We start from the raw sequence: 13,165 nt of genomic DNA on the forward strand, positions 1-13,165 counted from the left end.
AATATAAATGGTAAACTTTGGTTAAAAAAACATGGAGTCGTGTTTTTTAAACAAATTTTTGTCAATCTCTACTTTTGGCCAATTTTAAATTTTGGAGGGTTGTATCGGACACATGTGTAGTAAAGACTGTCCGGTTGTAGCTCAGTACATTTTTCATGTGCCCAACCCTTTCACGTTGGCCATTGGATCCAATCTTCTTCAAATGTCTCCTTACAAATTATGCAGTGAGTCAGCTCTTCGTTTTCCTGCGGCTCATCATCATAACTTTCTTTTAGTGTTTTCTTTGTTTTTCATTTTAGGTTGAACTATTTTTTGTTTCTTTGGTTTGGGTTTTTCCCCTTTCTCTCTCTCTCTCTCTCTTTTTTTTTTTTTTTTTTGCCGCTTCTCTTCTCTCAATTTTTTTTTTCTCTTCTGCTACATTTTAAAACTTTTTCCAACAAGTCCAACTTTTTCAATGGCTTCTTTCATATTTGTTTCTCATCCCGTTTATGTCGTGATTTTTCCATTTCAACCTGTTGAACAAAGAAAGACACGATCTGTATTTTATTTTGGCGCCAGTAACTTTGTCCGATACAACCCGAAATTGGTTTGTCCGATACAACCCGACTGTAAAGCTTAGAGTTGTTTAACCACCACTAGGTTATTACTTAAGCTAGACACTTTTATAGCTCATAATACTTAGATTAATATACTATCAGTGTAAAGGCATAACAATAAAACAATATAACTTACTCTATGTGTAAATATATGCCCCAGAAGTTAAGTTCGTGCACTGAAATACTCTCAATAAACAAACAACTAGCTTTACACACCAGAACGAACGGTTTTTTGGAGCCAATATGGTTTCCGTGGCTTTCTTCCCCAATACGGCACACTATGTTGACCCAGTACGTGCAGCCCTTGTCCGATACTACCCGCTGTCGAATACTAAACGACCTTCCCCTAAATATGTTCATATTTTTTTGTTTTTGTTAAGTCATCTAATTTATAAATAAAATAAGTCTACAAATGTTTGTGCTTGAAGTCCACTAGGAAACTACCTGACAGATTTCGTTGAATTTTCACATTTTGTTTTTGCTAGTACTGGGAAGGTACGATAGACTTTAAGAATACGTTTTTATTTTATTTTTACTTAGTACTCAATTTTCACATTAATTCTCATGTAAGTGAAAGTAAAAGGCTAGTATAGATTAATATAACATATATTATTTGAAAGAACGACTTTTTCTGCATCACATGAAATTTATTCATGTTCATCGCATTAGGTATAGTAGGAAATATAAGCGCTTTTATCTTGATGTTTCATGGCTTTCCTCCATTTCAGCCACTGTTCAAGTTTTAATAAAACCATTGTCTGCGCCAATATGCAAATGCGCTGTCCGCAGAGGGCAGCACAGGTGACTGTAGACATAAAACGGCTAAGCTCCATGAGAAGAAAAAATTCCTACCTGATGTATCTTAACCACATTGGACACTCGTCCATTACACTGCATGTTGCAGTACTTTCATAAACCAAGAACGGTTTCAATTTTATTTATAATGTTATTTTAATTTAATTTACTGTACATACGCTAAGTTAAATATAATACTTTTAAGTAAGTCCTAGTTTTCTTGACTACAATCATTACAAGAGCAAACATTTGGAGGCACCGGGCGAGATCATATGGATTCTACTCGAGGATTCAACATTTAAAGAATTCAAAGATAAGTATATCTTTTCAATCAAATAGTTTGACTTTGGTTACCATTCGTCATTCAAAATGACCGGCAATAGTGCTGAAGATAAAACTTCACAAATGCAACACGGCACTGATGAAAAAGCCGTTAAAATGCTTCGTGGACGGGCCAAAGCGGCTCTAACTAGAATAACTAACTTCATTAATGTCGAAGGACAAATATTTGATAAATTTGATTTAAGAAGCAAACTAGAAAGATTAGAAACTATATTTATTGAATTTAACAAAGCTGATTCTGAATTGCCGGAAGAACTTTCGGAAATAGAACAGTTCGAAGAAATATATTATGCAACCAAAGTCAAGCTACTAAAAGCTCTTGAAAATTTGTCTGTGAATTTAAATCAAGTGCAAATTCAAAATAATGATTGTATGCCTATAGGTAATTCAATAAGTAATAATTTTAAGCTACCCAAGTTAAACATTGAATCTTTTACTGGTCAATATCAAGACTGGCCTTCATTCAAAGATTTGTATCTTTCATTAGTGCATAAAAATAATAGGCTTTCAAACATTCAAAAATTTCAATATCTTAAAGGGCTTTTGTGTTTTGAACCAGCAAGTATAATCAAGCATATTCCTATATCGGAAACTGGTTATACTGAAGCTTGGGATAAACTGTTAGCTCGCTATGATAATAAGAAACAAATAATTTCTTCTTTAATTAAAACCTTCATGGATCAACCAGATATTGTTAACGCTAACTGTGCTAATTTGCGCAATCTCACTGATACTTCTGACGAAGTTATCAGAGGTCTAAAATCTATAGATTCTAAAGCAGATTCTAGAGATATTTGGCTAATTTATATTTTATTACAAAAATTGGATAGCAAGACACGGGAAGAATGGGCGAAACATACAACTAAGGAAGAATTTCCTACATTTGAAATGTTTCTGGAGTTTCTAAATAATAAATGTGTATCTTTAGAATTATGCAATTCAACCGAATGCAATGAAATTAGAAATTCATCCAGAAGTAATAAAAATAGTGCATCTAATAGATGTATAAAATGTAAGGACACTTCTCATTATTTGTCAAAATGTCCGAAATTTAAAGAAATGAATGTAAAAGAACGCAAGCAATTCGTGAATAAATTCAAATTGTGCTTTAATTGTTTATCTAACAAGCATTCGGATATTCAATCATGCAATTCTTCTTATTCATGTCATTTTTGCAAACGCAAACATCATTCACTTCTGCATGAAAGTTATGAGCAAAAGAATGTTTTCTCGAATGCATTTCATTCGAAAGGTTCAAGTCAAAACTTTCCGCAAATAAACTCTAGTGTACAACAAACTGATGTCCCAACACGAAACGAAAAAAGCGTATCTGTGAATGCCGTTAGAGCTGCATTTGCGTTATTACCTACAGCTTGTGTTTTTGTCAAAGATGCTAGCGGGGAATCGAGAACCTTAAGAATTTTGTGTGACTCAGGAAGTATGACTACGCTCCTATCCAACTCCTGTTTAAATTCTTTGGGATTAAAAAGAAAAAATGCACGTTTCCCTATCACTGGTCTTGCAGGTTCTAAAATTGGTTTAACTAAAGGCTGTGTTGAAGTTAATTTAAGTTCCAGATTCAACCCTGATATTGCACTGCCCGTAAATGCGTTAATTCTAGATAAATTGACGGCCCCACTTCCAACTGAAGCAATTCAAAAGGAACATTTCGCACATTTAAGTAACATTAATTTAGCCGATGAAAACTTTTACCTTCCAAGTAAAGTGGATATGATTCTTGGTGCTGATTACCTATTCTCTATTTTCCTTCCGGGTCAGATAAATTGTTCGGAAAGTAATTTAATCGCTCAAAACTCAATTTTTGGTTTTTTAGTTTCGGGAAGACTGCCAGAAAATCAGTCGAATTCAAATTCATCAACTAGCTTACACATTTACGAATTAAATGTTGATAGTGAGCTTAGAAAATTTTGGGAAATGGAAGAAGTATCAGTAGCGAAAAGTAAAATTCTTTCACCGGAAGAAGAATTCGTAGAAACACACTTTAAAGAAAATTATTCAACAAATTTCGATGGACGTTTTGTTGTGAAGTTACCGTTTTTGAAGTCGCAAGCCGAGTTAGGTGATTCAAAACCCGCGGCTATTTCACGACTTTTTGCCATGGAACGAAAATTCAAATTCAATCCGGAATTCGAAAAACATTATAAAGAATTTATGCTCAACTACGAAGATTCAGGTCACATGTCGCCTTTAACAAAGAATTCAGATATTCTTCTAAAAAATGAACAGTGTTTTTTGCCTCATCACGCTGTTTTCAAGCCATCTAGTACCACTACAAAGTTACGCGTAGTTTTTGACGCATCTTGTAAAACTTCAAACGGAACTTCGCTAAATTCAATTTTAGGAGTGGGTCCCAAATTACAACGAGATATTTTTGAAATATTGCTAAACTTCAGATTTCCAAAAATAGTTTTCACTGCGGACATTGAGAAAATGTACCGTCAAATTTTAGTATCGGACGAAGATCAACCTTATCAACAAATTGTTTGGCGATACAATGCCGAAGATAAAATACAAACGTACAGGTTAAAAACTGTAACGTACGGTTTAGCTTCCGCCTCATTCCTAGCTACGAGATGTATCAAACAAATTGCTCTTGATACACCTAATCCTAAAATATCACGCATTTTACAAGAAGACGTATATATGGATGATCTTTTGTCAGGTTCGAGTAATTTTTCAGACGCAATTTCAATTTGCAAAAATATTGCGTCAATTTTACAATCCTACGGATTTAACTTGAGAAAATGGAATTCAAATTTTTCCAAATTCCTTGAAGAATTTCCCGAGCAATGTTCCTCGGAAACAAGCTTTGAAATCAATCGTGATGCACACGTTAGTTCTAAAGTGTTAGGTTTATTTTGGAATTCAACAAATGATACATTTGCATTCAAGGTTAATTTATCACTTTCACCACCCTACACTAAAAGACGGATTCTATCGGAGTCTGCACGTATTTTCGATCCTTTGGGATTACTTGCACCTTGTGTAGTTACAATCAAAATATTCTATCAAAAGTTGTGGCTTATCAAGGGGGATTGGGATTCACCCATTCCGAAGTTAATGGAAACCGAATGGTTAAAGTTTCAGGCATCATTCAACGAAATAAATGATATCAGTATTCCTAGAAGTGTCACCATTGATTCAGAATGCGAAATTGAATTACATGGTTTTGCAGACGCGTCATCACTAGCATACGCGGCTGTGATTTACTGTCGTCAAACTGTCGACGGGTCCACAACAGTTTCACTGTTGGTTGCTAAAACTAAGGTTGCTCCACTCAAGCAAATCTCCATTCCTAGACTGGAATTATGTGCCGCGCACTTGTTATCAAAATTATTTCTCACTGTTCTCAACTCGTTGAAGAATTTCAATCTTCGCGTTTTCGCATGGACAGATTCAAAGGTAAATCTTTCATGGCTATCTTCTCATCCACGTAAGTGGAAGACTTTTGTCGCAAATAGAATTTCTGAAACAATAGAAGTTCTACCCCCAGCTCACTGGAATTTCGTATCCTCCAGAGAGAACCCTTCAGACATCGCTTCTCGTGGTATCGACCCTAAATGTCTACCAAATTGCGATCTGTGGTGGCATGGCCCGCAGTGGCTACATTCAAATCAAATGCATTGGCCTACGGCTGAATTACATTCTACAGACGGTGTTAGCGCAGTTAAAGCTGAGGAAAAATCAAATCCAATGTTTAACTTTCATGCTAGTTCAACAAATGACCTATTCGTTCGTCTAGTCGAAAAATATTCATCATTATCGAAAATTATTCGCATCTTGGCATATTGCTACAGATTTATTAATCTTTGTAAAAAAAGAATCGTATTCAATATTGCTTCTTGCAATACCCTCGGTTCACTGCTTTCTGCAGAAACAAGGGCTGCAGAAGAAAAACTCATTCACTGGGTTCAAGACACACATTTTTCTGAAGAGAAAAAATGCATTCGGCTTCAAAAGCCACTGAAAAGACGCAGTCCTTTGCGGTCACTTTTCCCATTCATAGACGGAAACGGTCTCTTACGGGTGGGAGGTCGGTTACAGAACGCAGACTTACCCATGAACAGGAAACATCCTATCATTATCCCATCACAACACAGATTTAGTGAACTGTTAATTCGCGAAAAACACGTAGCTTATTTGCATGCTGGTCCTACCTTATTATCTCATATATTAAGGCAATCATATTGGATAATAGGAGGAAAAAGATTGATCAACAAATGTGTTAATCAATGCATAAAATGTCATAGATTCAAAACTAGTAACAGTTCACAACTCATGGGCAATCTGCCTAAACCACGAGTGACTTTAGAAAGAGCTTTCTTTCATTCTGGAATAGATTACGCCGGACCTGTTTCTATAAAATTTAGTAAAGGTCGAGGTGCTAAAGTTACGAAAGGTTACATTGCACTTTTCATTTGCCTGTCCACTAAGGCAGTACACATCGAAGTAGTAAGCGATCTGACAACAGAAGCTTTCATCGCTGCTTTGCGACGCTTTAGTGCTCGCCGTGGCACCCCTCGCCACATATACAGCGACAACGCCACTAATTTTCATGAAGCTCATCGAAAATTGAATGAGATAGAACAATCCTGGCTCAACGCTCTTAGCTCGGATCCTGTCGTTGATTACTTGACACAGTTCTCAATTGAATGGCATTTCATTCCTCCTTCTGCCCCTCATTTTGGAGGAATTTGGGAAGCAGGAATTCGATCTGTAAAGTTTCACCTCAAACGAGTTATAGGAGAAACAGCTCTAACCTTCGAAGAGCTAACTACATTAACTACTCAAATTGAAGCACTTCTGAATTCACGTCCAATCGCATGTGTTGACGTCAATGATACCGACTCTATAAATGCTTTGACTCCTTCGCATTTCCTTACAGGTGATGTGATAAGTTCAATTCCGGATCCAGCAAACCGGAACGAGCATAGCTTCAAAGGAAAGTGGGAACTTATCCAGAATCTCCGCAAAGGCTTCTGGAAGCAGTAGTCAAAGGAGTACCTCTCATCTCTGCAGAGTCGTCAAAAGTGGACCACCCCTCATGCCAACATTCAAGTCAACGATATTGTGTTAGTGAAAGAAGCCTCATCACCTGGTTTGTGGCCCTTGGCTAGGGTTCTTGAAGTTCACCCGGGAGCGGACGACCTGGTCCGCGTTGCAACAGTAAAGACAGCTAAAGGGATCTTCCAGAGACCGATCTGCAAACTATCTCCTATTCCTATGTATCAGGACTCAAGTCCCTATCAGGACTCAATTCCTGATAGGGTGGGAGTATGTCTGCGCCAATATGCAAATGCGCTGTCCGCAGAGGGCAGCACAGGTGACTGTAGACATAAAACGGCTAAGCTCCATGAGAAGAAAAAATTCCTACCTGATGTATCTTAACCACATTGGACACTCGTCCATTACACTGCATGTTGCAGTACTTTCATAAACCAAGAACGGTTTCAATTTTATTTATAATGTTATTTTAATTTAATTTACTGTACATACGCTAAGTTAAATATAATACTTTTAAGTAAGTCCTAGTTTTCTTGACTACAATCATTACAAGAGCAAACAACCATCAATAAAAATAAATTCATTTTTCTACAGTTTTCTTTTTTTGTCACTATAAATGTGCGTTTTTTTTTGCTCCCCATGAAATTCGACCAATGGTTTGAAGTTCGATGCTTTTTTCTTAAAGACAGTAATAGTAGAGCCATTTTTAACTTGAGTTCAAAACGTTTTTTCTTACTTTAACTCACTAGGAATGCTTCTGTTTTCTTTTGCAAAAGTAATTACTTTTTTTCCCTTTTATTGCAGACCCTTTTTTCTACTTTTTGTCAGTTTAAAAAGTCCTTTTTAATCGAAAGCCAGATAAAAATGACAATGGCCAAATTATTAGACTAAGACTGTTTTAAAAGCAAATTCTTTATTGATTACATAACTATAGACACATTAACGAACAGTGAAATAATTATTTAATATTTAGTATGCATTCCCTTGTTCTTGATTAGCATTTTAAGTATTTTTGACATACTTTTCACAATGTTTACACCATTTCTTAACTTTTTAAAAAAAGGAAGTTAACAATTGTTTATACTCACTATTATATATGCTCACTTACACATACTCACTAATTACCTAAAACTAACTTTAAATATAACAGAACACACTAATAAAAAGAACTAGTGAACTGTTTAAGCTGATTGAGGTTATGCTCCTGGTAGGTAGATAAACAAAGAACATAAACAAAGCAGACAGTGCTGCCACCTGCAAACATTAAATTATGCTAAAATAACGTAATAATCAGTGTACAGTATGTACTGTACTTTAACAGTAAAATAAATAGTATTTTAGTACAAATAGTGTAAAAAAAAAAAAAAATAGTCTAATAATTTGGCCAGCACTGTATTTACACCCTTATTGATATAATACACTGTTGATAAAGTATATTAAGTTTCTGACAATAACTGCTAGCTTCACTCGAAAATACATTTACGTACTTATTTCCCATCAAACTCTATAAAAGCTATATAAAAACATCAACAACGATATGTCAGATGCAGTAACGATATTTTCTTACAATTATTACGCTACGAGCAAAGAACGCTAACACCATTGTTTTGACAGTTATGGTTTATCCTCGTTACAGATAACAACCTCTGTTTTTTGACAATACTTTTCTGTTGTTCCTCCCGTGTATTTTCTTTTCTTCTTTTCTTACAGTCACAATCACTTTATGTCTGTTTTCTATAGAACAAAAAGTGCAGACGGAGGCAATAAAACTTCGAAAAATACCAAAGGTCCTGCATAGGAAAACAATGATTTCTTTTGTATTTTCCCCTCGCAATTCATTGAGTCAATTAAAGGTACCATCGAAGATAGGCAATACTTTTATTCTTACTACTGTTTTTTGATTTATATCAAGTGTATCTTATATTTCGACGAAAGCACAGGAAGAAAGCGAAGAAAATAAAATAAAAACATGTTTTAGTAGAAACTTTTTTCTCCTTTTTTTCTTTTCTTAATTTTAAATTACCAGAAGTAAGATGTTTTTCGCACATTTTTTAAAACTTATTTACGCTGAAATATAATGTATGTTTTGCTATATGAATGTTTTGCATAAAAATCTATGCATACTTAAATTCTACAAAGAAAATGAAAGTTTCTTTTAAACTTAACATTTAAATCTTATTCTGTGAGAGTTGCATAGCTTCACTCCACTGAATAGTAAATCTTTCAGTGTTTTTTACCTTAATGTCTTTCTTTTTAATTTTTCTTTCAAACGTTTCGAGCATACAAGGAATGGACTCAAAGAGTCGTTAGAAGTCCCCGTGATACGAGTTAAAGCATCTTGCCGCTATAGACATTTTTATTACCTTGTGCAGGTAAACAGCAGTATTTGCAGAAATGAGTTTTCGAAATATGTGAAGAAATGTGTGATGGATTCAGTGCCAACAGTAGGAAAATGTTGGAATTCAACTTTTTCCTCGAGGCCTTTTTTATTTCAGCGGAAACCAAATAAGCGGGCTTGTACAATAAAGATAACGTACAATAAATGACAAAAATGTAAAAAATAAAATAATAAAATGAAAAATTTACAGTTACCGCCCTTTACTTGCACACGACAGCATAAGTGGAACAGCGTTGCCGGTACAAGGTTTTAAGCATTGCATGGCCTCTCGTTCATGTCATATAAGTGATTGATGGACTTTATGTCGGGCCATGTCGGTCTACGTGGTCAAATCAGATATAAGAACTGTCCAGAATGTTCTTCGAGCTAGTTGCCACAGTTTATGGCAAGATGGAACATTCCCACCCTTACAAATTCTATAGTTAGTTCTTTAAATGTCCAAAAATGGTTGCAACTGGTTAAAATAGCTAACATAAATATGAACAGTAAGTGATAGATGCACTTGGATCAGAAAACTTAGTGTACACCATATATAATCAGCCCACACCATATTGTACAATCATTCGTCTAGTTAGCAACTGGGGTTGATTACTTCGCGGGTTCTTCACCACTCTCGAAATCTATCATTAGCTGTTCTCAACTGAAATCATGACTCAACTGACCAAATACGAAATTTTCAGTCGTTTACTGCCCAACAAATACGATTACAAGCCCAAGAGAGGCGATGTCCTGCAGGTTGCAACGACAGTTGATGCGGTCTTCTCGCACAAAGCCAAGTTTTGCTGTAGTTATAATGGACTCGTCCGACACCAGTCTCGAATTGATTCCTGTGGACCAAACTCCTTTTCACGTAAACCACTTAAATTCTAATGAAAGCCCCATATATGTACTCTTCATTCATGTATACATTTGAACACCACACAATTGAATAAATTTGTGATATGGAGAGAGATCGATTTATTTATCATCATTCACAAACTACTACTTTTGACCAGAACTACAATGTATTATACTATTAGTTTTGATTTATTAATGCAGAAAAAAGTTTTTTAATTATTTTTGTGTTTTATGATGACAATTTGTGGCAGTATTTTAATCCACACTTCTCGAGGAATTATAAAACCAACTGAATCTACACTTTCTACGTGACAGTTTTGGGGGAGTGGAAATAAATGAAGTATGGAGAAAAAAGTACAACTTAGAGCTGTACAGATGCTTTAAAAATACAGACGCAGTAAAATACGTTAAATTTCAAAGACTGATATGGTTAGGACATGTAATGCGCATGTCCCTTGAATCCATTCACTTAAGATCTTACATGCAGGACCAACTGGCTAACGACCGAGAGTAAGACCAAAACTTCTATGGCTGGATTGCTTGGAAACAGGTTTCAAAACTGTTAAATCCCAAAATTGGAGAAGTCAAGCAAAAACATATCCAACTTTAAGAAAATTATGGAAAAGGCCAGAACTCATAATGGGTTGTCAAGCTAATGATGATAATGAATCCACACTTTATTTTGCGACATTTGAAATTCAGATGTGTGCAATACGCAATGCAGCTTCCTTGTCTCTTTCTTCCTACCCTAAGCACAAATTCCCTTTGTTTTTCCTCAAAATTATTTCAAGTTTGCTGAAACTAATTGAAAAGTAGATTAATAAAGTGGTGAAAAACTATTTCTGAAATATGTACATTGTTTGTAGAAAAGAATGAGAATGTAAGTTACAATGGTAATGTGAATATAAAAATAAAATGTTTAATTTTACTCATAAAGTGTAAAACATTAAAGTTTGAAAAAATTGTAAATGCACAACAAGCACAGAAATTGAAAATTCCTGTTTTGGGGTAATAAGGAATCTCCTTTTTAATGCAAAGAAATTATTTTATGGAGGACAAGACAAAATGCAAAAGAGTCGCATATAGCTCGTAGACCAGAAAGACGAAATTTTGAATTTTTCACTGGCGATTTTTTAAAAGCACTTACAGGTAATTTTTAAAAAAATGTTTTTAAATGGTTGAAAATCATTCAAAGTGACTAGAAACTTTGAATTACAGTAAACTCCCTAATATCCACGAAATAGGATGGCACGATAGCCGCGGATAAGCGAATTCGCAGCTAATCTAAAAAAAGGTATAAAACTATGTTAGTGTATGAAAATAGTGCTTAAAAGATAAAAAAAAAACAGTCACACATTTAAACTATAGCTAAATTTATATCAGTGTTTGTAAAAGCTAGAAAAGGATAGTTCATTAATGGAAACGGAATACCCACATACACGTGCAAATCGTGCAAGCAGATTAACTGCGACAGATCAATCTAAGTTGCACCAACTTCGCAAAGTGGAAGTTAGAGGAGGTTTCTCAAGACTGGTCCAGTCACTTGTTTATGCACGTTAGTAGTGGAGATAAAATTGATCATTTAGTGGGGATTACCGAAAAATCAGTAAGCAGTAAAGATGTAAAGCAGTAATTTTCGATTTAAAAATTAGGTTTTAACTAGTCAGATTTCGGTAGCCTTAAACGGTTTTATGTTATTGGAAGTTAGGGGGAAGAAAGCAACATGAATGTTTAAATATAAAATTTGCAATTGTTTAGTTAAAATGCATGCATGAATCTCCATTCAGTTTTTTTTTTTTTTTTTTTTTTTTTGAAAGCGTTAAAGGACGTGGAGGTAGTTTACTGAATAAAAATAGTCTCGTTTGATTGTTGTTGTTTCAACTACAAACACTTAAATATATGCCAGGTAATTATTGAAGAAATGATTTTAAATACAGTAAAATCTTACAAAATCACTATAAGGCTGGGTGAAGCAACAGAATAAACATGCGTCAATGCTGCTATTTTAACTACAAACATGGAAACATATATCATGTCCTGGATTAAAAATTTATTAAAAAATATATTTCTAGGATTATCTGAAATGATTCAAAATATCTGGAAACTAGATAATTCAAATTCCAACATAAACTCGCAGGAATACTGCAATTCAACTACAAACATCGAATCTAATGAAGGTTTCAGTTTAAATAATAGCGAAGCGAGTCTACTAGGAATCTTTCAAAGTCAGCCCAAAGAGACAGTCTCAAATGAGCCGCTGAAGTCTTAAGGTTCCACGCAATTGGATTGAACACGAATATTGGGAATTCATTAAATCGAAAGCTTTCCAGTTTAAAGCATCTGCAGTATAGTCGGTCTCAAAGTAAGCAGTATTTGCATTATGTGAATGTATTTACTAAGGCTACAAACGCTTGGAATATGCATGGGTGTGTCACTTAATGAAGACATTCAGGCACAATCAGCTCGGACTTTAATATTCATTATTTTTGGTTCTGCTATTGGTTGTGAGTTGCTTTTTAATGAGTTTAAATCTAACAAACGATACTTTTAAATTTGTTCGCGTTGTGTTTAAACGTTAATTTAATCCTTTCTAAAAATATATGAAATGGGCATGAAGGTGTCATGGATGAATATATTTACTTTAATTAGTTTAGGCGGTATTCAGTAAATTTAAAATAGTTTCTAGTTGTAATTTTGTTAATCTGGGGTTGAAAAACAAGTGATTCTTTGAAAGGAATAATCGAAAATGATAAAAGGTAGTGCATAAATCAAATTAAAAAACCATTGCATTGGAAAGAAATAAAATGGAAGTAGTGAAGCAAATATTCCAAGTCACGTGATATATTTTAAAGCAAGAAATTGGAAGAAATAAGGTTTCTCACGCAAAAACCTGTCAATCATTTGTCGTTTTTGAGCCACATGACTTGGAGTCTTTGCCTCAGCTTTTACTAAGTTTACTGGACTTGCTCCTTCCATTTACTAATTTCTGCTATAATATTTAAACGCATTTTAACCTGTTGGAACAAAAAATGCGATACCAATAAATTTCTTCTGCTGTAAAATAGTGTTGCTTTGGTTTTCAAAAGAACAACTAAGTGGCAACATATCGGCAATAAGCTAATGACCGTCATCCCGGTAAGCATTTTTTATGACGGAGAATTAACATTGCAAT

At 34.6% G+C, this 13,165-nt stretch overlaps 1 protein-coding gene across 1 annotated transcript; it reads left to right on the forward strand.

Moving 5' to 3' along the window:
- The first annotated feature begins 1,760 nt into the window (after positions 1–1,760).
- LOC129216633 (uncharacterized) lies at positions 1,761–6,746 on the forward strand. The gene is made up of 4 exons (XM_054850850.1): positions 1,761–2,115; positions 2,272–3,453; positions 3,568–4,056; positions 4,162–6,746. Exons 1-4 carry the CDS (start codon positions 1,761–1,763, stop codon positions 6,744–6,746), a joined length of 4,611 nt encoding a protein of 1,536 aa, XP_054706825.1.
- Positions 6,747–13,165: the final 6,419 nt, after the last annotated feature.

The sequence above is a fragment of the Uloborus diversus genome, chromosome 2 (genome assembly GCF_026930045.1).
Source record: "Uloborus diversus isolate 005 chromosome 2, Udiv.v.3.1, whole genome shotgun sequence".
NCBI classification, from domain to species: Eukaryota; Metazoa; Arthropoda; class Arachnida; order Araneae; family Uloboridae; genus Uloborus; species Uloborus diversus.

What these genes read in the sequence shown, in the direction of transcription:
- LOC129216633 (XM_054850850.1), top strand. Translation starts at nt 1,761, where the DNA reads ATGACCGGCAATAGTGCTGAAGATAAAACTTCACAAATGCAACACGGC. An exon ending in TAATGATTGTATGCCTATAG is followed by an intron (nt 2,116 to 2,271) that starts GTAATTCAATAA and finishes AATATCTTAAAG; the next exon opens with GGCTTTTGTGTTTTGAACCA. An exon ending in CGTAGTTTTTGACGCATCTT is followed by an intron (nt 4,057 to 4,161) that starts GTAAAACTTCAA and finishes TTCCAAAAATAG; the next exon opens with TTTTCACTGCGGACATTGAG.